This window comes from Dermochelys coriacea, chromosome 7 (genome assembly GCF_009764565.3).
Source record: "Dermochelys coriacea isolate rDerCor1 chromosome 7, rDerCor1.pri.v4, whole genome shotgun sequence".
Classification (NCBI taxonomy): domain Eukaryota; kingdom Metazoa; phylum Chordata; order Testudines; family Dermochelyidae; genus Dermochelys; species Dermochelys coriacea.
This window is the reverse complement of record NC_050074.1, coordinates 48,547,611-48,570,000: the sequence shown is the minus strand read 5'-3', so window position 1 is coordinate 48,570,000 and position 22,390 is coordinate 48,547,611. Positions and strand designations below refer to the sequence as shown.

The window sequence follows — 22,390 nt, the reverse complement described above, 5'->3', positions numbered from 1 at the left end:
CAGTCACCTATTTTGGATGGCCAGGAACGGGGCTATGTTGGGGCGGTAGTTGCGGGTGGCGGGCTGCACCTCTCCTTCCCCATCCTGCCACTGAGTGCCGCCAACTGTGCATTGCACTCACTCGCAACTGCTTTGTCCATTCTGGGACGGGACAGTGACATGGGAGCCTTCGCAGTGGCAGGATTGTCAAGGCAGAGGTGAACCCAGCCCCAGGCCAGAACTTGGTCCTGTCTGATGGCAGCCCTGTAATGGGAGTTGTAATCCCCGCTAATTGACTCCCTGGTTGTCACATTGGGAGGGGGGGCCAAGGATGGACTGGTCAGTGGAGACCGAATGCCCCTCTCTGGTTATAGTATAGAGAGGGAGAGGCTAGCAACACTACCGTTTGTGCTAGGGATGATTTCTGGAGCCATCTGTGGTTGTCATGGCCTAGGAATACCAGCCTGGCCTGGGCACAGCGCCATATCCGCTTTTGCAGTGGGGAGAGGAGATGCCCTTATGCCTGGGGAATGCCACACTGCTTCTACAGTATTGGCAAAAAGGGCAGGCCGTGCTAATGACCCCCCTAGATGCCATTTCTCCTTCCAGTGAAGAGGAGCTGAGATTTCAGCAGGTTTCTGAAAGCTACAAAGGGTTAAAACACCCCCTGGAACATGGAAATGACAGAGCTCCCCCACCCACCTACCTCTCACTGTCATAGGACAAAGGGTCTGAAGTGATCTGGGTCAGACTGCATGGGGGCGAGTAGGTGGGGAGAAAACACCCCCCCATCAACCCGGATCAGGGTGGGGGAAGAGGAGGAGAGTGATTCAGACTCTTGGTTTACATGGGGAAGTGGAATGCAAAGGCTCAGGTCTAACCCCTGCATCGCCCCGCACCCAGGAGAGCAAATCCAGGGCCAAGAAAAGCACTAGCGAGCTGTGAAGCTTCCCAGAGCAGGTCATAACCCAGCATCTCCTCCAGAGCCTGCATTATATGGGCCGTTGCAAATGAATCAGGTTTTACAGCTGGTCAAAGGGGCAGATGGGGCTGGCTGGAATGAGACACAAGGGTGGCAGGCACCCGGCAAGGTTTTCCCGGTACAGCCTCTTGTAGGTTTTCCCCATGCAGCTCTGCCAATGCACTTACGTCCTGTCCCACAGCCCCCCACTAGCCCAGCCTGGGGCTCCCTGCACCCCATAGCTCTGCCGGTGCCCTGTCTATCCCAGCCACAGGCCTCTTCTGAACAGACAGCTAAATGGTTGCACTCTGGACAGTAATTTTGGGGAGTGGATGCATCTCTGCTTGGCTGCAGCCAGTGGATCTGATTTCCCCGGGGTCGCCAGTGAAGCAGCTGCTCACAGGGTCCGGCTGGCTGTCAGTACCAGTTTTGTGATGAGTGGGGAGGGGGCTCTGACCTGCCCATAGCAAGCAGGTCTCCACTTCACACAAACCATCTCATTGGTCACCTCCGCTGGGTGGCCACAGACTGGGTGGGTCATTGAAATGGCATCTATGGGCCCTCCAGGGCAGGGTGTGTCGTGCTTGCCCTGCTCCCATCAATGCTGTACCCACTCTCGGGATGTGCCAAGGTCCTTGTGCCCCTCTCTGGTGTTAACCCCTTGCACCATGCGTTGAAGGACAAGGGGGCTCCCCTTCGGGCCAGCACAGGCTCCCATCATGCCCAGAACTGGGGTCTTGTGAAGGCCCCCCCGTGCAGGCGCTGGAGAAGCCAGTGGAAGTCAGGCCTTGCCAGACAGCAGCTGTCCCCTCCTTGCAGCCAGGGCAGGGCGCTAGTCCTGCTCTAGGCCCTGGGGAGGTTTCCCCATGCTGGCCTGGGCTGTGTTTCCTTTGGCTGCCCAAGCTCAGCTCCTGCCAAAGCTGGCAGCAGGAGCCATAGGGGTGGGCAGCGGGCTGGCAGTGCCAGCAGGGAGCACAGCGTGAGGGGCAAGGTTGGGGCACAGGCACATGCCCGGGCAGCAGGGAGGCCAGCATTGCCAAGAGGAGCTGGGCTGGGAAACCTCCAGGGAGGGAGAGCACACGGGCTGCTGGGTCTGCCCCATGGACACCCAGCAAAAGAAGCCCAGGGCCTTCCCTTCCACTTCCCCCTCTTCAGCCCCAACCCCGCTGGCTGCACAAACCCCTCCTTCCCCACTGAACCCCTTGCCTCAACCATCACATAACCCCTTCCCCTCACTCTGTCCCATGGTGCTTTGGGGCATGTTGCCGGGCGGGGGTGAGAGTCAGGATGGAGCCCTCTGTCCCCTTATCTCTCCTATCCCCCCTCTTCTTCCTTCCCCTTCCTCCCCCTCTCTGTCCTGGAACAAGGGGGGCCATTCTTGCAAACTGCACTGGAAGGCCAGCAGCCGCACGCAAGTCAGGCCCAGTCTCCCCTTTGAAATTATTGGTAGGTAACAAGAGGAAGTGCCAGCCACTCAGCTGTCCTCCCCCTACTGACCCCATCTCCATCCCATCCAGGCACAGGCCCAAGCTTGGCAAGCTGCTGGGGCCCTTCCCCATGAGGCCACCGTGCCTGCAGCTCCTGGACTTTTTCTAACAGGGCTACCGGAAAGCCCTGTCGGGCTCTGTTGCCCCCCAAAAACATACCCCAAAGCATCATGGGACACACATGCCCTGCAAAAACACACAAAAACCTAAGACACCAGGACTGACCCAGGCAGAGAGGAGCCAACTATGTGATACTACAGCTACCTTGCCTGTGCACCTGCTGGCTGGCATACACTAAGCAGGGTTGGGTTAGCCAAGACTTGTGTGGGTGACCACCCCACAACTCCCAGCTGCTATAGAAGTGAGGTGGGGTACTCTGAGCTGGTGCTGTGTTGCAGGGAGTATAAGTGGGTGCAGGGCTGGTTCTAGAGCTGGGGTCAGCAACCGGTGGCACGCAAGCTGATTTTTAGTGGCATTCTGCCGCCAGCCGGGGTCCCGGCCGCCAGCCCTGCTCAGCCCGCTGCCTGTGTGGATGAATGGAAGCTCAGGCCGGCAGCAAGCTGAGCGGAGCCAGCAGCCAGGACCCCGGCTGGCAGGGGCCGGCAGCGGGCTGAGCGGGTCCAGCAGCCGGGACCCCGGCTGGCAGGGACCGGCGGACAGAACTCCGGACCAGCAGTGGGCTGAGCTGCTCAGCCCGCTGCCGGTCTGGGGTTCCAGTTGCTGCCCCCACAATGATCTGGGGTTCTGTCCGCTGGCCCCTGTAAATGTAAAATGTATTACTGGCACGCGAAATCTTAAATTACAGTTAATAAATGAAGACATGGCACACCACTTCTCAAAGGTTGCCGACCCTTGTTCTAGAGTCTCATTACTGGATCTACAGGCATGACTCACGCCAGCTCCCAGCCCTAGTGCCCCCTCCACAAGCTAGCCTTCCCCGCAGATGTCTTGTGCTGCCATCCCAGGGGCAAAGGAACCCAGCCCAGCGGGAAGCCCCGGCCCAGCCTTGCCCAGCCAGGGTGAGAGTGCACGCCATACAGGAGCAGGAGACCTCACGGGCAGATGTCTCCTTGCCCTGTGCCAGGAGCTAACAGAGGGCAGCTCAGTAAGCGAGGGAGGGAAGGGTGCTTGGTACCATGCACGCTGGCTGTTGAGTCACACACCAGGGGCCAGGAGAAACAGGGAATTGTCAGCATAGGTAGGGGGGGTGGGAGATGGATGGTCCGGACTTGACTCAGCTATAGTTGCCTCCCTATCTCGGGCACTGTGCCAGCCAAGAGGGGCCCTGTTGTACCAGGAGGGCACCCTACACTGAGCTGGTCCCTTTGTGCCAGCCCCAAATCCACCCCATGGAAACCAAAAGCCCCTGGAGCGCCTGCCCTAGCCTCCCCCGCAGCAGGGCTTGGGAAAAGGGGCTGCCCCCTGCTCCCAGGACAACGGGGAGCCGCGCCGTAAGCAAACAGCAGCCGCCCGCTCTCATTCCGCCTTTAATGGTGAGATAAAGCACTTTGGTTTCCTCAGTGACAAAGGCAGGGTGCTGGCTCCCGGCAGGCGCCCAGCCCAGCCCCCACCTCACCCGGGCATGGAAGGGCATATCCTCCCCAAGTCCATAAACTCTGCCCCCAGGGGGGTTTCCAGACACATACAGCAGTATTTGTCACACTAGGCCTTGTCTCCCCAGCACTCCTTCGCTCACTTCATATCCACCCCACTCCTTACAACAGGAGAACAACTGCCATCCCCTCTCTCCTCCACACCCCACAAAGCCTAGGGTAGTTCTGGGGGGCACCCCACACCCTCTGTGCAGCTTAGCTCATGTTGACAGTCCCCGGTCCCTCTGCTGAGCCAGGGAAGGGATGATCACCCCCCTATCCACACACCATGGGGCCAGGCTCCGCACTGGGGCACACCCAGCAGCAGGGAAGGAGGGGGTACCTGGCCCTGGGGGATGAAGCCAGTCCAGGGCATAGCCCTTGTATTTCCACACCAGAGCAGATTTCCCCCCCGCACTGCCAGCTGCAGGCTGCCCCCTATTGCTGCATCACTGCCCAGGAACATCTCCCACCCCCACAGCTGCAGGCACTCTGCTGGCCAGCAGGGAAGGCTAGAGGGGCCTCTCGCCCCCTCAGCAGTGGCAAAAGTAGGGGGCCACCTCCAATAGATCCGCTACATTGGCACTAAACGAAATACAAAAGGCTCCTGCGTTGTAAGTCTGTCTGCCCCACAGAGGGGCACGCGGGGCTCTGGCTACAAGTGCCACCTATTGCGCCCATGTCCCTGCCATGCTAAGCACCAGGAGACGGCCTACTGCCACAAGGACCTGAGTAAGGGGCCAGACTAGTCCAAACGGGCCAGGAACCCCAGCACCAGAAGTCCCAGAGTGGCACAGGCTGGGCAGGCTGCACTGTTGTGGGTGCTCAGCTGCCGCTCGCACTCGTCCCCGTGCCAGCCCTGGTAACACTGGCACCGGAAGTGGGTCCGTAGGTAGGCGGTGTCAGTGGCAGACAGCTCCCCCTCTGCCCGCAGCAGCGGCTGCTGCCTGTCAGCCTCGCCCCGGCGCCGGATCTGGAAGCTGAGTGGGTTGAGGTGGAGGAAGACGTTGGCGGTGCTGTCCCGGCGCAAGCAGCGCCCCCTGCCCTGGCACAGCGCCTGGCTGCAGCGCTGGGCTGCCGTGGTGACGTTGATGATGTAGTGACCCAGCTCCTCCTCCAGGTAGGCCTTGATGGTCTGGCAGGTGCTCTGGGAAGGGAACGAGGGGTGAGTGAGAGCCAGAGGGCAGCTGTGAACTGCCTGCCATGGCAGGCCCTGCTAGGAACCCAGGGGCAGCTCAAGCCCACCAGGGCACACCAACAGCATTGCCAGGCGCTAGCATTGTTCCTTCACCTGCCTTCAGATCCCCAGGGGGATTGCTGCATGCAGGGGGTGGCACTACCCTGTGCCCAGGCTGAGCCAGGAGGCAGAAATGCCAAGCAGGCCAAGATCGGCAGGGCCCCAAGGAGGCGGGCAGCTTCCTCTGCCTCGCTGATTGCCCGGGGTCAGGCACCATGGGATGCTCAGACCTCATGGGCACAGACTGGAGCATCCAGCAAGGCCACAACTCATGCTGTGCGCAGCCCCTGGCTCACTCAGCACAGGCTGCGGTAGGCAGATGCCAGCAGGGAACCGGGCCCAATCCCATTTCAGTTTTTGACTCCACCGGGGGCAGGAGCAGGCCAGGTGCTCCCCATGTTTGATACCAGAGCTCAGGTGGCAGGAGGATGCTTCCCTGCTGCGGGTGAAGGGGGAGCTGTCCTCCCCCTGTACCTACCTGGCTCTTGGTGTAGTCTGCATCACCCCAGAAGATGGCACCAGCCGCCCCCAGGGCAGCACTCTCGCCAATGGTGGAGACCAGGTCCGTCTGCCAGGGAGGAATCCAGACAGGGCCAATGGTTAGGGTGGAAACTTGCAGCAGGAGGTAGGCAGGTGCAGCGCCCCAAAACAACCTACATACTGCTCCCACCTGGTACTCCAGGGGCAGGAGGATCAGGCCACTGGCTCATGTGGAAGGGCAGTGCCACAGCAGTCAATCCCCTGGGTTGGGGGGGAGAGTGCTCAGACTCCAGCTGGGCTGCACTGGAGAGGTGCCCTCTCTGCTAGTCTCTGAGCAGGGCTAGGCCTGGCCAGGACCGGGACAGGAGGCCTCTTGGGTGGCGCTAGAGTGCCGCTGTGGTGCTAGAGGCAGATGCTTTTGGGCACACTCCCTTGCCACCTGAGGCCATTAAAGATCCCAGGGTACTTTTCCTGCTAGGCCCCTCCCCCCAATTCTGCTGCCCAAATCCCAGCTCCCTACACTGCACCTCCCTAAATGCTCCTCTCCCCACCTCTCTTCCCCAGTCCAGCTGCCTTGGGGATTCTCCATTACTGTTGCTGGATGCTGTTAGAACAGCTGCTGTGCTCCGCCCCAGAGGTGGCTGCCTTTCTAGCACCAGGGAAAGCAGCGTCTCCCTCCCCCCCCCCACACACCCCCACCCCCACCCCCAGAGTCCATGAAGCAGCTGGGGGTTAAAGGTTGTCAGTTACCAGAGATATCCCAGGGCCAGACCCAGCCTGACTGCAGGCACTTTGAGACAAGGTGGGGGTGGAGCATCCCCACCCTGTGCTCCTCACATTCCTGCCCCTCCCTTCCTTGCCCCAGGCCAGCATGCATGTTCCTGGGCTGGGCCTGGCCACCAGGGCTGCTGAGATAGCAGGTGGCCTGATGGAACAAGCACTGAAAGCCAGGCAGGAGGGAGGCGTCTGGGAGCTGCCAGCAGCCAGGGAGCTGGGCTGAGAGCACCAGAGGTGGGAGGCAGGGCATGTGTGCAGCTCAGCTCCGGCCTGGGATGGGGGAGGGCGGCTGCAGGATTAACTTGCCTAGCAAGTGGGACTGGTGGAGCGACTGAGAACCAGGCTCTGAGCAGCCTCCCTACCCATGGCCTTGCTCACTTACCCAGCTGCTGCAGCCCTCTGAGATCCCAGGCCTGGGCTCCCTGCACACAGCTCTGCCAGGGCCCCTCAATCCCAACCCATAGCCCCTTGCTATCCCCATCCTGGGCTCTCTCCATACAGCCCTGCCAATGCTCCTCAATCCTGACCCACAGCAGCCCCCTGCTATCCTAGTCTCACAAAGGGGTTGTAGCCTATTAAAGTCCTTTCACATCACATTCATCCAAACTTGGAGCCAGCACTGAGAGGTTAGCGCAGGGGTTCTCAGCACAATTTTTGGTGGCCTCGGAGTGTGATCACCAACTCTTGCTAGTGGCCACAGACACTTTTCCCTACAATACTTAAATAAGTGACTGATTTGGATGTGTAGATGTGCATATTTATGTAGGGTTGGTGGGTTTTTTTGCAGACTCAATAAAAATAGTGCTGTGAAAAGTCGTATTTGTCTGTTGGTTAATATCACTTTTCCCAGCAGACTTACTAGCTAGCTGGGAGGCTGCGATATTTGTTAATATCACTTTTCTCAGCAAGCCCCAGGACAAATTAAGCCCTGGATGGTGGAGGGGCAGGAGGGGTTAGAGGGGGAGGCAGTCAGGGCCTGGGGTGATGGATGCAGGGCCAGGGGAGACAGCAGGGGCCCAAGGCAAATAGAGGAAGAGGGTGGTAAGCCTGCATGCGTGGAGCCAGGGGATCAGTGCCCACAGCTGCATGGTCAGAGCCAGAGGCCGTGTGGCTGAAGCTGGGGGTCGGAGCCTACTGCCCACACAGCAGGGGCTAGAGGTCAGCACCAAGGGCCAGCTCTGCAGCTGGAACCTGGGAGCAGAGCCAGTGACTGGAGCCCGAAGCTGGGGTCACATGGCCAGAGCTGAGGGTTGGTACCTGCAGACCCAGGGCTAGGTTCCTAGAGTCCTGCCACTGGAGCCTGCTGTCCAACCACCCCAGGGCTGAAGTCTGAGCCCCACCACCCCCTATCAAGGTGAGTCAAGAACTCACCTTGCTCCTGCAGCATTGTACCCCACTTGTCTCCAGAGATGGTCCAGAGGACTGCGTCCAGGAGCAACAGGGAGGGAGGGAGAGAGGGGGAAGAGGTCGATTTCCCCACCTCTTCACTGCCCAGGAGGCTGTTGTAGCCACACGAAAAGCCCCTGGTGGCTGCATGTGGCCACAGTGCCACATTTGAGAAATGCTGGACTAGTGGATATCAGAGCAATGTTGGGCTGGAAGGGACCTCAAAAAGCCATCAAGTCCAGCCCCCTGCACTGAGGCAGGACTAAGTCACCCTAGAGCAGCCCGGATGGGAGTTTGTCTGACTTGTTTTTAAAACCCTCCAATGACAGGGATTCTACAACCTCCCTTGGAAGTTATTACTTTGTCATTCTGTCAGGGACTATGGAGAACAATCGATCACCAGCCTCTTTGTAACAGCCCTTAACATATTTGAAGACTGGTATCAGCTCCCTACTCAGTCTTCTTTTCTGAAGATGAAACATGCCCCAAATTTTTAACCTGTCCTCACAGGTCAAGTTTTCTAAACCTTTGATCATTTTTGCTGCTCTTCTCTGGACTCTCTTCAATTTGTCCACATCTTTCTAAAGCGTGGTGCTCAGATGAGGCCTCATCAGTGCTGAGCAGGACAATGTCCTCCCACACGACACTCATGTTAAAACATCCCAGAATGAAATTAGCTTTTTTTTTTCCCCCTTCTCCTGGGGGGGGGGGGGGGGGAGGGGAGAGAAGGGAAGAGAGCAACTCTACCACATCAGTGTGATCCACTCTAACCCCCAGACCCTTTTCAGCAGGATAGCCACCTAGCCAGTTATTCCCCATTTTGTAGCTGTGCATCTGATTTTTCTTTCAGAAGTATAGTACATTACCCTTGTCTTTATTGAAGTTCATCTTGTTGATTTCAGACCAATTCTCAATTGGTCAAGGTTGTTTTGAATTCTAATCCTGCCCTCCAAAGGGCTTGCAACACCTCCCAGCTTGGTGGCCCCTGCATATTTTTATAGGCAAACTCCCCACTCCCTCATCCAAGTCATTAATGAAAATATTGACTAGCTCTGGACCCAGGACTGATCCCTGCAGGGCCTCACTAGATGCACCCTCCCAGTCTGACAGCAAGTCATGGAGTATTGTCTTTCAGCCAGTTGCACATTCACTTTATCGTAATACTATCTAGACCCCATTTCCCTAGTTTCCTTATGAGAATGGCCAGCAGCCAGCTGCCCTGCTCCATGCCAGTGCTGGGCCTAAGCTATGGCACTTGCCAAACACCAGCATCCAATGCCTCATAATTAACCCTCTCTGCTTCCATGAAGACTAGTGTGTCCATGTTATAGAAATGGAAACTGAGGCACAAAGACAGAAGAGGATTTATTCAAGGTCAGAAAATTTAAGTGCCAGCATTGAGAACAGAACTCAGAAGTCCTGGCTTGCAGTCTCTTCTTCTCGTCACTAGACTCCCACTCCACAGCCTGAGCCAGGAATAGAACCCAGAAGTCCTGGCACCCGGTTCCCACTGTAGCCATTAGAACACCTGGTCCTTCCTCCCCTGTACACAAGATCAGACCTCTCTCCTAAGAGGGGAGCCGCACTCTAGCACCAAAGCAGCCTGCCACCTACAGAGACCCCACTCCCATCACCCCAAGGACCCCTCCGCCCCCAGAGTGCTTCCCATGGGAAACGGCCCCAGCCAGGAACCGCACTCAGCAGAACACAGGAGGAAGCATTTAGGCATGTGCTGCCCTGGCAGACATCAGCGAGAGCAGGGGGAATCTGCCCAGCTGGGTCACTGGTGTCCTCCCACTCATCTCCACCCCCTCAACATGCCCAGAAGGCCAGGGGTGGAGAGGCCCCCCTCCCATACAGCCAGGAGCTGCCCAGCTGTGCAGGACAGCATGAGGACCCCGAGAACCTCGGCTCCCAGCCCGTCCCAGAGAGATGGCTTTGCAGCCCCAGCCATGTTAGCAGCTGGCTTTGTGCGGGGCCCCCTGGACTTCTACTCAGTCACTGATGGGGTGCTGTGCCCAGCAGAGCTGGCACACTGGGTGCTATAGATGGGCTGATGGGTGCAGCAGGGCCCAGTGGCACTTTCACCCCCATCTCAGCAACCAACATCCCACAGAGTCTCTGTACAGAGAGGTGTCCCATGGGGCTTGGCTCAGCTTCCTCTCCCAGTGCCTGCAGGGTGGTAGTGCAGAGTGGAGCAGGGCTCAGACCTGAGTCCATTCACACAGGTTCTGTTATAAGGGGGCCCTTTCTACAAAACTGCTGGGAGACCCCCACATCCCCCATTTCAGTGGGGTGCCCCATGCAACATCCTCAACAGTTAGAAAAGGAGATTGTTGCCTCCTACCCCTCCCCCATTGCTGCAAGGGGCATGGTGCCTGCCTGCCTTGCCCACCCACCACCTGCTAGCACCTGAGGCTCCTCCATGCTCTGCTGGAGGAGCCCACCCAGGGCACAGCCCCATCCCATCAGCAGGGAGGTTGATGGAACTGCTCTCCTGGAACCACAGAGCCTGCGCTCGATCACCATATCAGGCTGGCAACAGGAGTGGATCAGATCTAACACTCCCACCCCTGTCAGCCCAACAGCATGGCTTGGAGCCCCCCACAGGACAATGGGGCACCCCCGTGGCAGATACTGGCCTCTGCCTGCCTGCTCACAGCTTGGACACGCCCCTGCCCCACAGGGAGAGACTGCAATAGTTTCATACATTAAGCCATTATTGGTTATCTGCAGGCCCTGCCACTAAGGGTCAGGCATGGATGGGCCAGAACAATGGCACCAGCACCACCCTCCCACTCCTGCCTTTCGTCCCCTGCTCATCATGCTGCCCCCCCCCCCCACAGGCTCTTGTAGGGACAGTTACACCACAGGGCACCAGGAAACAGACTTCCCAATGGAGATCCTCAGCACTGCAGAGGGTATCCTGTGACAACATGGACCTTCCACACTGGGCAGGGGGGTTGGCTAACGGGGGCATAGTACAAAATGTGATCATTTCAGACTGCATCCCACCACAGCTCTGTATGCCCCCCACATGGGACCTTTCCCCCCACACTGCACCTGGGGCCCAGAGAGTTCAGGCACCAGATTTTCACCTGAGCTCTTGAGAAAAATCTGTCTCTAGGTGATGGCTCAAAGCCATGCTCTTCTTCCAGCTGCCTCCTGAAGCTGGGCCCTGTGGGGCAGGATCCAGAAAGGGGAAGTCACGGCTGTCAACATGCAGTTAGCCTGAACAGTGGCAGAGCCACGGCTCCCATTTCAACAGCCGCACTCCCCTCACCAGGCGGGGCACTGTAAGGTCAGGAACTCATCCCCAAACCTTCCTCAGCCATGGCAATGCTGGGCAGGACCAGGGAGCTGGAGTGTGATCTCATAGAGCCACCTGGCTAACACAGGAAGATTCCCCCCACCCCACCTCCACTGCCTGTCCTTCTCTCCTCCCACCTCAGCCTGCCAGGAGGGCCACAGAGCCGCCCTGTCCCAGCTCACTTGGCTATCAGCATGCAAGAGCCCTATGTCCAGGTGCCACAAGCAACAGGGCTGCTGGCTAGTCCACTCAGATGCAGAGGGGCAAGTGGGACCAGGACCCTGCTCTACCCCATAAAGCGCCACCAGACACAGCTGGGGTTGAATTTGGGGAGCTGGTGTTTAAAGCCTTGGATGGTGGGAAGAACCAGCTCCTCCCACCCTCCCTGGCGGAGATCACATGAGGCCTGGAAGACTGCAAAAAGTCTGTCCCCTTGGTATGTTCTGGTGCCTTAGCTGTAATATACTGGGAGTGTGTGTGATCACACTGCCTCCTAGTGGTGAGCCCACTCACTAACCTCAGAGGGTTAGAGGCCTGGGTTTGGGCTGGGAAGAAGCAGGGTTCTAGCCCCACCATCTCTGGCAGCAATGGGTCAGTCCCTGGGACACGGGCGCCGCCTTACCCTGCTCAGCACATCCAGCTTGCGGCTGTAGGTGGGCCTGGTATAGACGAAGACAGGCAGCGAGTAGCCATCGTGGTGCTGGTGGGAGATCCGCAGGGCCTCCATAACCCGCGAGCGCACAAACTTGCGGCCATTCTCGGAGGAGGCCAGGACCTGGTCTAGGTAGATGGAGGGATAGAGGGCTGTGCTCTCCTTCCAGAGCCAGGCCAGACGGTCATTGCGTGTCTCCTCCACATCAGGGCAGCGCCCCGTGTAGCTGTCCGGGTTCTTGCTGTAGTCGTGGTTGTAGCAGTCCGGGAAGAGGTAGTAACCCCACAGCTGCTTGGGTCGGTAGCTCTTGGCGTGCTGCAGGGTGAGGAGCATGAATTCCTGGGCCGAGCTCTCAAACTCATACTGGGCCTCCTTGTTCACCAGGTCCTCCTGCCAGTTGGGGTGCCGCAACAGCACCAGCTGGCGGGAGTTCTTGCGGTAGATGTCCTTGTTCTGCCAGTTGCGGATCCAGATGGGCCGCCACTCCTCCCAGTCAATGACAGCCAGCCCTTCCTTGGCCTCTGAGCGGATGTACTTGCGGATGCCCTCCTGGAGCCGGTCCAGGTGATCCGTGAGGCTGCTGTTCTGGGGGACACCCCCATTCACGGCCACCTGCTGCTCATCATAGTAGGGGTAGCGGCCCAGGCGCTCCTTGTAGAAGATGGTGAGGTTCTGGTCTACGAAGCCCTCGTTGGGAGAGGCCTGCAGGTCAAAGAGGCTGAAGTCCAGCTGGACCTTGAAGCGGGGCCTGCAGTCCTGGGTTGGCGCGTTCCAGGCCACAATGAAGGGCTTCCTGGTGAAGAGGGGGGCAAAGGTTGGCTTCTTGTCCTGCCCATGGCCACCGGTGACAACAAGAAGCAAGAGCCATGGCACTGCCAGCGCAGAGCCTCCCCGCATTCTCTCTCGCTGGGCTGCTCAGTCACAGGATGGCTTCAGGTCACAGCCTGCCGGGGGAAAAGGCTGTAAGAGGGTAGGGCAAAAGGCACTCCCCCACCCCGCTAGCAGTAGAGTTCTGCCAATGCCCCTGAAGCCCCCCTACTAGCCCAATCCCACAAATCCAGCTTTGCCAACCCCCCTCCAATCCATTGAGGTACTCAAATGGTCTACCACTGGCCCCCATGTGAGCGCCTCACAAACATTAGTGCATCTCTGCTCCGAGCTGGGGAGAATACAGAAGGGAAACTGAAGCACAAAGCTCAAGTGACTGGCCTGAGGCCACACAGGACGGCTGCAGTGGAGCTGGGAACTGAACCCAGATCTCCTACCTTTCCGCCTAGCATCTCAGACCCCAGACCAGCCTTCCTGTCCCGAGAGCCCAACCTGCGGCAGCCTCTGTTGTTCCAGCCATGGAGCTAACTCCCAGGGCTCTGCCAACGCACTTTGGTCCTGACCTGCCCCAACCCACCTGAGCGCAGTACAACTCGATGGGCAGCAGAGACTCGGCCTTAGGAGGGGAAGCTTCCAGCCACAAAGCCCTCCAGCACCAGCAGCGGTACAGGGCTGAGAGCAGTCCCAGACCCAGGTCTGTCAGCACAGCAGGCTGAGCAGCCTCCCCAGCCCCAGAGCTCAGCTCCAGTGCTGCAATTCCAGCATCGCTTTCTTGACAGTCCCACCAGCCAGAGCCGGGCCCCACCACACAGCAGGCACGTAACCTCCCTGGAAGGGAGCTCGCAACTTAGGGCCTGGCTCCGATCTCTCCCACACGTGGCGCCGACCGCGACCACTCGGGTCGAGTCACTCCGGATTGACGCTGGCGGTAAACCGGCAGGATCAGGCCCCACGCCGGAGGTTTGAAGCCCTGAAACATCCCAAGAATGTGCGGGCCTTCGCTCATCAGCGCAGCCGGTGGGTCAGACACGCTTTGTTCCCGACCGATCCCTCCCTCTCCCCCGTGCGACCCCCAGGCCCCCGCCGCAGCTCCGCCGAGATGTCCCAGCCAGGCCACCTTTTGTTCGGCAGCTCCGCGCACTGAGCAACAGGCTTCGCGCGAGCTGCGGCGCGCCGCGAACTTTTTTCCATTGCAATAGCCTGCGAGGCCAGCCGCTCGGTGGGGAGCAAGAGCCGGAGATCAGATAGCAAAGCTGGGGGGCGGGGGGAGAGAAAAATGTGGGTGTCAGCAAAGCAGGCGCTCGCACAAAGCCGCGCAGAGCAGCCCCCAGCAGCGGCGCCGCAGCGAGGACAGATCCGCTCCCAGCCCGGCCGGCCGGCGAGCGGCACAAATCACAGCACGGCGCAGAGCCGGCCGAGGGACTCCGCGGAGCGGCGCGTCCGGGGCTCCCCGGAGTTACCAGCTCCCCAGGCGGGCGAGTTGCCGGCGGCCCGCCTCGCCGGACCCCCAGCCAAGCCGCACGCCGGGATCGAGACCGCGAGCTGCCGGAGCGGGGCAGGGCAAGCGGGGAACAGGGGACCCTTCCCAGCCACCCGGGCTCCGCTCCAGAGCGGGACGCTCGCCGGGCCGCGGAGGGGATCGGCAGCCCCCGCGCCGGAACCGGGCCGGTGGGAGCGCTTCGTGCCCCCCAGCGCTGCCGCTCCCCGCCCCGGTCGCTGGGAAAGTTCCCTGCTCGCCCAGCCCCGAGCGGGCCCCAGCAGCTCCCCTGCGCTCCGGGCGCGCACTCACCTGGGGCTCCGCTCCCCCATCACCCCCCCAGCGCGCCCCTTTTACAGGGCCACGAGCCCAACACCACCCCGCTCGCCACTGCCGGCCTCGGCAGCCCCTTTAAAAGCCCAGCGGCTGGAGCGGCCCAATGCGAGCCTGAGGGGAGGGGGAATCCCTCTGGACCCGGGCCCCCAGGGAGGCACCGGCTCAGCGCGCGCGGCCGGCCGGAAGCGGGAGGGAAGTCCTGCGGTCCCTGGCTCGGTCTGCGCCGTTTCTAACGCTCCGTGGCAACGGGGACCGTTGTTTTTATGTGCACTCGTCCTGACCCCCTTCCCCAGCCGGCAGGAGACACTTGGTACAGCCCGGCTGGCTTGGCAGGCCGAGCGCCGCTTGCTACTGACCTGCAGGGGGCGGCGCGCCCCGGGGCAGGGCGGGGCCGGGGGAGCTGCCGGGCCAAGGGAGCCCGCACAGGGCGGCAGTTAGGGGAGCGGCGAACTGCTTCAGTGCCGGCCTCTGCCCGCAGGGGGCGCTGTGGGAAGGTGGAGAGGGTCACTGGCTGTGGGGGGGCTCCCAGCTACTTCAGCCCCAGCCTCTCCCAGCAGGGGGCGCTGTGGGGAGGGGGCAGGAGCACTGGCTGGGGGCGGTCCTGGTTGCTCCAGTTCCAGCCTCTCCCAGCAGGGGGCGCTGTGGGTAGCGGGGCAGAGGGCGCTGGCTGGCTGGCTGTGTGTGTGGGGTCCCGGCTGCCCCAGCCCTGGAGTCCTCCACGATTCCAGTGTTCGGAGCCTGTTTTCTTCGGGAGCTGCAGACAATGGGGTAGGCATGCCTGCTGCCTCGCCCTCGCCCGGCCGGACTTGCTACAAGGCAGGGGTTCTCAAATGGGGGGTCAGGACCATTTGGGGGTCATGAGGTTATTACATGGGGGGGTCACAAACTGTCAGCCTCCACCCCAAATCGCGCTTTTCCTCCAGCATTTATAATGGTGTTAAATATATAAAAATGTAAAAAGAAAAGGAGGACTTGTGGCACCTTAGAGACAAACAAATTTATTTGAGCATAAGCTTTCGTGAGCTACAGCTCACTTAATTGGATGCATTGAGCTGTAGCTCACGAAAGCTTATGCTCAAATAAATGTGTTAGTCTCTAAGGTGCCACAAGTCCTCCTTTTCTTTTTGCGAATACAGACTAACACGGCTGCTACTCTGAAACATATAAAAATGTGTTTTTCATTTATAAGGGGGGTCGCATTCAGAGGCTTGCTATGTGAAAGGGGTCACCAGTACAAAAGTTTGAGAATCACTGGTATAAGGATTGACTTGGGGGCACTGGTTCTCTGATCAAGTCACAAAGCGGTTGTTATGTCAACGGCTGGGAATCCCTCGGAACATTTGTTTTGTTATGGACTCTACATAAACATCTGCTGGGGGAACAATGTCAGCCCCAGTGAATGGCCATTGTCTCGGGAGGGCCATTTTCCTTCCCAGGAATGCGCCCGCCAGTCTGCTGGGTTCAATGGCTCCCCCAGAGCTCTGGCAACTGGCTGCCAGGGCAGGGCTTGGCATGCCAAATGGCTGGCGCGTTCCAGCCAGCCGGCGTTCTGGAGCCCTTCCAAAGTGCCACTAGAGCTCAATCAAAACCAGCTCTTCAGAGCCAGAAGGCCAAGCGGCTGGATCTTCTCCCACCACGAGGTTATTTGCATGTTCTCATGATCGCAGAAGCCGACAGCACTCAGGGGTTCAATGGGGCTTGTCTGAGTTTGGCGGCTGGCTGGTGTATGGTGCCATCTGGGGAACCTGCAGACACGGGATGCTGAGTGATCAGCCCTGGTTGAGTTCAGCTGCAGTCGTGGGTTTTCCTCGTCTCTGGAAATCAGGCTTCTATCTAACTATGTAACAGAGCTCCTGCTTTCCCCATACCACTGGGCCAGCAGGCCTCAACCCTGTCCCAGAAGGGCCTTGAGACCCCATGATGTCCCAAGTCTCTCTGCTGAGAGTGCCACCACCAGGGGCAGGAATGGTGCTTGTCAGCTCAGGATGTCTCTAAAGCTTTACACTTTGCTTGAACACTCCTCTCTGGGAGCCCTGGACTGTGAGCAGGAACATGGGGGTTAAAGAGACCGTGCCGCACGCTGGATTCCTTATTGATTAAAGCCTCCAAAAAGTGCCTTCAATCACCTACGGCACTGGGGACTGGGATGGCTCTGGGGATGGAGATGGAGTCTTTCACCTCTAGATCCCTAGTTCCATAACCCAGCCCAGGTCAAAGGAGACCAAAGAGCCTTGGCGTGGGGTGGCTGATCAGTGGCCTGTTGGCCATGAATTAGATGTGGAGGGATGTCCCAGTCCACTTCCAAATGGGCTGATATCTATGTGACACCCACTGCCACCAAACCTGCTGGCACTCCCAGCAGTGAGACCGAGGGCTGAGTCGGCCGCAGGGTCCCTCTGCACTAGCGAAATGGCCCACAGGCTGACCAAGGTTGCCCACTGCAGATCCCTCCTGATCCATCCAGGATTGCTGCTGCAAATGGGGATAGCAGGACGAGATCATTGGGGACACCATTACAGGGTGCACGACCGGGCCCCAGTTCTCAAATGGTTTGGGCCCATCTACAGTAGCAGCTTCCCTCAAAGTTAGGGTGGGTCCAAGGGGATCGTATTGAATGCTTTTGCTGTCCTCTAGCGGACGCCCCTGTCTCACACATAGAGGTTGGTCTCTGCAGGGTGGGGCTTAGGCATGCGGGTGATATGGGGGCTGTTTGCCCTGCCGCTGCCCATGCTGTATCTTGGCTGCAAGCAACCAGAGGCCTTTGAGCTCCAGGGCTGTCGCCACAGCCCCAATCTCACACCTCCACAATCCAATGCAGTTTTATGATTGCACTGCCAGCTGGCCTGGGCACCTCCCCTTCCTTCCTCCACTGGGTTTGCAGGGCACCAGGGGAATAACCTTAGGGCTTGCTTTTAGCCGGGCCCTGCATTTCCACCCACGTGTGAGCCACTTACAAGACACTGTGGGTAAAGTAATTAAGGGCTTGTCTACATGGGGAGTTTGACCACATATGCTTAGTCCAGAAGTGTCTGCTTCTGGTTTAGCTTAGCTCCCTTTGGCTGTCCACATGTGGGCTTACAGTGGTTTAAATTCACTCTAGCTTCTACTGCTAGAACTTCCCGTGTGCATGAGTCCGAACAAGCAAACAGGATGAGGCCAACTAGTGACAGCCGTGATAAGAACCCCCACTACCGCCCCTCCCCACAGGGTAAGGTAGAGAAGATCCACTCCCACCCCAGGCGTTACTCGCTGGTTACACAAATGGAGGGATACCTTAGGGCTGTTCTTAACAAGCAGCCACCCCACAGACAAGCACTGCTACCTCCCCACTCTTTACTGCTCCTGCTGGGAGAGGCCAGGTCTGGTAACTGGGAGCTCCCCACATACCCAGCACTCCTGCCCCTCCCCACAGTGCCCCCTGCTGGGAGAGGCTGGGGCTGGAGTAGCTGGGAGCTCACCCCACAGATCCCCCCCACAGCCAGCGCTCCTGCCCCCTCTTCACAGCGCCTCCTGCTGGGAGAGGCTGGGGCTGAAGTAGCAGGGAGCTCTCCCAACACCGAGCGCTCCTCCCCCCTCCCCACAGCACCCTCTGCTGGGAGAGGCTGGACTGGAATAGCTGGGAGGGCCCCCCACAGCCAGTGTTCCTGCCCTGTTCCCCACAGCACCTCCTGCTGGGAGAGGCTGGAGTAGCTGGGTGCTCTCCCCAAAGCCAGTGCTCCTGACCCACTCCCTACAGCAGGTGCCAGAATCATCAGGGCAGAGTGGTACCAGCAATGCCCTCTGAGCAGCAGTGGGTGGGTTCTGGCAGTGCATGCCCATCATGTGAGGCCCAAGACCAGGGAATAACAACAGGGAGGAGAGCTGGACCAGCTGAGATGGATCTCCAGCGGCAGAGGAAATGAAGGGCGGCTGATCTGTAATCTGATCACAGGCCCCAAGCCCCTGTGCTGGGGAGGGCCAAGGGGGTGAGGCCCAAAAGGTCCTTGGAGAGCTAGGCTCTGCAGTTCAGGGTGGGGGTGAGCTCCCAGCGGGAGGAGGGAGAAGGGGAAGGCACTGGGGCTAGGCTGAGGCAGGGGCCAGGCCAGCCAAACAATGGGGACTCCCAGAGGAGCTGGCTGTGGAGCTTGGGGCTTTGTTCCACACAAAGGGCTCAGGAGGCAGCAGTGGGGCAGCTCCCAGCAACGAGGCCAGCCAGCCCACGTTCCGGGAGCTGGGGGCTTTGTCAGCCCAACCCCAAGCCCTGCACATGAGTATAGGCAGCCAATTCAGGATGGATACACACCACCAGCTATGCCAACCACGTCCACACTTCCCCTCCCCCCTGCCCAGAGCTACACCCCACCATTACAGGCCCCAATTTCCCCCTCCCCCATTACAGACCCCAGTTCCCCTTGTCCACCACCCCCACTACAGACTCCAATTCCCCCTGCCCACCACCCCCATTACAGACCCCAATTGCCTCCACCCCATGTTAGGCCAGGTCTCTACAGGGGCCAAGGCTGACTGTCACTAAGGGATGCCGTTCTGCCCGGGGGTCTGCCCCGCGGGTGTAACACTGCGCAATGGCTGCAGCGTAGGATTATCATTCCATGCCTCCTTGCTGGGAACAAAGCAAAGCAACCCAAGCTGGGGATGATGGAGGAGATGATACACGCAGCCCATCCAGCTTCTTGACGGGCCGGGAAATCCATGTGCCTGGCATGAGGGAACAGCCAGGAAGAAATGCAGGAAGCCGGGTGTGTTCCAGGTTGGAAGCATGAGACACTCACCAGCAGTCCAGAGAGGAGCGTGAAACAAGGCCTCCTCAACACTTCCACTCCCCCCAGCCAGCACTCCTGCCCCACTCCCTACAGCGCCCCTGCTGGGAGAGGCTGGGAGAGGAGTGGCTGGGAACTGTTCTGTGTCTAGCACTCTCACTTTTCTGGACAGTGCCTCCTCTGTTTTAGTCCTGGAAACATGTAAATGAGACAGTTGTCCCATTTGCCCCAGTAGTGGGGGCAAAAGATCTATCTGGCTTTAAGATTCTACTCGATAAGTTTATGGAGGAGATGGTATGATGGGATAATGTGAATTTGGTAATTAATTGATCTTCAAATATTCAGGGTAAATAGGCCTAATCCCCTGAAATGGGATATTAGATGGATGGGATCTGAGTTACCCAGGAAAGAATTTTCTGTAATATCTGGATGGTGAATCTTGCCCATATGCTCAGGGTTTAGCTGATCGCCATATTTGGGGTCGGGAAGGAATTTTCCTCCAGGGCAGATTGGAAGAGGCCCTGGAGGTTTTTCGCCTTCCTCTGGAGCTTGAGGGAGGATTTTCTGCTCCTTGAAGTCTTTAAACCACGATTTGAGGACTTCAATAGCTCAGACATAGGTGAGGTTTTTCGTAGGAGTGGGTGGGTGAGATTCTGTGGCCTGCACTGTGCAGGAGGTTGGACTAGATGATCAGAATGGTCCCTTCTGACCTTAGTATCTATGAATCTATGAAACTAAGCTAGCAAGTCCGTGCTAAGTACTCTGGTCTGGATACAGAACCAGCGTACACACACATATTTCCCCCCCCCCCCTTACTTTCCACACACACTCAAACCACAGCCTGGGACCCACAGCTCCTGTATCCTTCCAGTTACCAAGTCTCATGTTATCATACTAACAATATAGATCACAAAGCCCTTTGCAAAGGTGGGGGTCACTATCACCATTGCACAGATGGGGAAACTGAGGCACTAAGAGTTACCCAAAGACACATAGCAAGTGGGTGACAGAGCCAGGTCCTGAACCCAGCTCCCCAGCGCCACATCCTACTCACAGGGTCTTGCTGCCACACACGGCTCTAGTGCATTGCAGCTGTAGCCTCTCAGCTCCAGCTGATCTCTGCTGCACGTCATGCAGTCCTCAGCCCTACCAGAGCAAGATGCTCTCTCCAGAACCTCTCACTTGCCTGCCCCACGGTGTCCGAACCTGCCGCACCATTGATCAAACCGCCCTCTCATTGACCCTTGGGGTTGGTTGTTCCAAGCAGTGGCACGTGGGCAGCCAAAGGATGTCCCCACCTGATGGCTAGTCACTGGCTTGTGTGACATGAGTTTGTATGGTGTCATTCCTATGGGCCCGTCACAATGCCAACAGCCCACCAGCTTTTAGTTGCTGCAGAAAGGCTGAGGACTTACTGGGTCACAGAGCCAACCTCCCTGCTCATCCCAGAGGCTGAGGCACCTTGGCAGGGAGCGGTGTGTGAGATGCCTGGCACTGCTTCTGCCCATGCTGGGCGTACACTGGCAAACACATTTACCATGAAACTCCCTGAGCAACGCCCTTGGCTCAGATTCACCCTCAGCAGTGTAAGGTCCTAGCCAGGACTACTCTATATAGGGGAGGTTTCTGCCACACACCTGGCATGGAGGCAGGGCACTGAGCAGGTGCCCAAACTCATTTAGAAGAGCATAATGAACATTGCAGGTCATTGGATGTTCTACTCCTCTCTGGGACAGCTGGCCGGGGTTCTTCTAGCACATGGCACTGATAGATCCCCCCTCACGCTCCGGGTTAGTGCATTAAGTCTTGTCTCCTACCCCTGGCATTGGGGCAGGATCAGATCTTTTGCTAGCCTCCTGCGGCCCCTCTAATGATTAACACTGGATGTTTCCTTGCACCACACATTGGAGGGAGTCATAGCACTTTGTGGACATTCATTTACTCACAGAACCCCTCTGGGAGATCAGTCAGTATCATTAGCCCCATTTTATAGATGGGGAAACTGAGGCATGGAGAGAGGAAGCGACTTGACATGATCATGCAGCAGGCCAGCAGCAGAGCCAGGTCTAGAATCCAGCTCTTCCAATACCTAGCCCAATGCACCAGCCACTAGGTAACACTATCAGAATGAGCATGTGATGGAGCTGGGAATAGACCTCAGGAGTCCTAACACACATTGCCCCTCTCCCCATTCTCACTGTTTGATCCCTCCCCACACACTTTCCTTCCAGAACTGGGAATAGGACCCAGGAGTCATAATTTCCACCCCCGCCCCACATTCTCACCATTAAACGCCCCACTTCCCTTCCAGAACTGGGAAGAGAACCGAGGTATCCCAACTCCCTGCTCTTACCACTCCTTTCCTTACCTCGTTTCTATTGCTAGGTCCGTCCTAGCCCGTTATTCTCTCCAGGCAAAGCAGGTCCCTTCACCCTCCCACAGTATAAAAAATTACTCACCCACCTGGCTTAGCTTTCTGTGGCTCCGGGTGGCAGCAGCAATGTTGGCACAGGGAAGGGTATGGTAGAGAGATCGGTCCACACTGGGGGAAACCCCTCACAGATGGCTGCACCCAGCGAAGGAAGGGAGAAATAAATGAACGACGGAGCTGGCGAGGAGGAGAGTTTTGACCCAGGCAGGGGATCTCCAAACAGTCCAAAGGGTCCGGATTGGACAGAGATGCTTCCTGGGCTGTGCCATCCAGAGGCTGGGATTCCTGGGGCTTTGTCTCCCAATTTCTCTCTCTCCTTCTCAGCTCTCCTAGGCTCGGTCCCCCTCTCCAGAGGTGCACATTCTCAATCTCTGCAGTCCAGGGAGGTGTGCGCTCCCCAGTTCTCACCCACCCCAATGGAGCTGCCTTATGTGCCTTAGCCAGTCCCCACCCCTTTGTCCCCCTAGACTCCCCCCTAGCTTGGAAGGCCTTTCTCCCGGAACCGAGCCTCATTTCCTGCTGAAAGGAGTACTTGTGGCACCTTAGAGACTAACAAATTTATTAGAGCATAAGCTTTCGTGAGCTACAGCTCACTTCATCGGATGCATCTGGTGGAAAAAATTTTTTTTTTCACGAAAGCTTATGCTCTAATAAATTTGTTAGTCTCTAAGGTGCCACAAGTACTCCTTTTCTTTTTGCG

At 58.2% G+C, this 22,390-nt stretch overlaps 1 protein-coding gene across 7 annotated transcripts; it reads right to left on the bottom strand.

Annotated features, from left to right (window-relative positions):
* Positions 1–3,896: 3,896 nt before the first annotated feature.
* On the bottom strand, positions 3,897–22,147 carry HYAL2 (hyaluronidase 2). 7 transcript variants are annotated; one of them, XM_043518359.1, is made up of 5 exons: positions 14,479–14,643; positions 13,267–13,659; positions 11,832–12,805; positions 5,735–5,824; positions 3,897–5,166 (listed from the first exon to the last, which is right to left on the bottom strand). In XM_043518359.1, exons 3-5 carry the CDS (start codon positions 12,756–12,758, stop codon positions 4,765–4,767), a joined length of 1,419 nt encoding a protein of 472 aa, XP_043374294.1. In that variant the 5' UTR covers positions 12,759–12,805; positions 13,267–13,659; positions 14,479–14,643; the 3' UTR covers positions 3,897–4,764. The 7 variants fall into 7 exon arrangements, with proteins under 7 accessions (XP_043374294.1, XP_038267279.1, XP_038267278.1 ...); XM_038411351.2 differs by lacking the exons at positions 13,267–13,659; positions 14,479–14,643 and adding an exon at positions 21,723–22,147; XM_038411350.2 differs by lacking the exons at positions 13,267–13,659; positions 14,479–14,643 and adding an exon at positions 21,628–22,120.
* Between the last annotated feature and the right edge of the window lie 243 nt (positions 22,148–22,390).

Bases quoted from the DNA above. Each gene is read 5' to 3' on its own strand.
- HYAL2 (XM_038411351.2), bottom strand. From the start codon at position 12,758: ATGCGGGGAGGCTCTGCGCTGGCAGTGCCATGGCTCTTGCTTCTTGTT. The intron at 5,825-11,831 runs GTAAGGCGGCGC...CCTCCCTGGCAG, and splicing joins AGCTGGATGTGCTGAGCAGG to ACGGACCTGGTCTCCACCAT. The intron at 5,167-5,734 runs GTAGGTACAGGG...TTCCCTTCCCAG, and splicing joins CAGACTACACCAAGAGCCAG to AGCACCTGCCAGACCATCAA.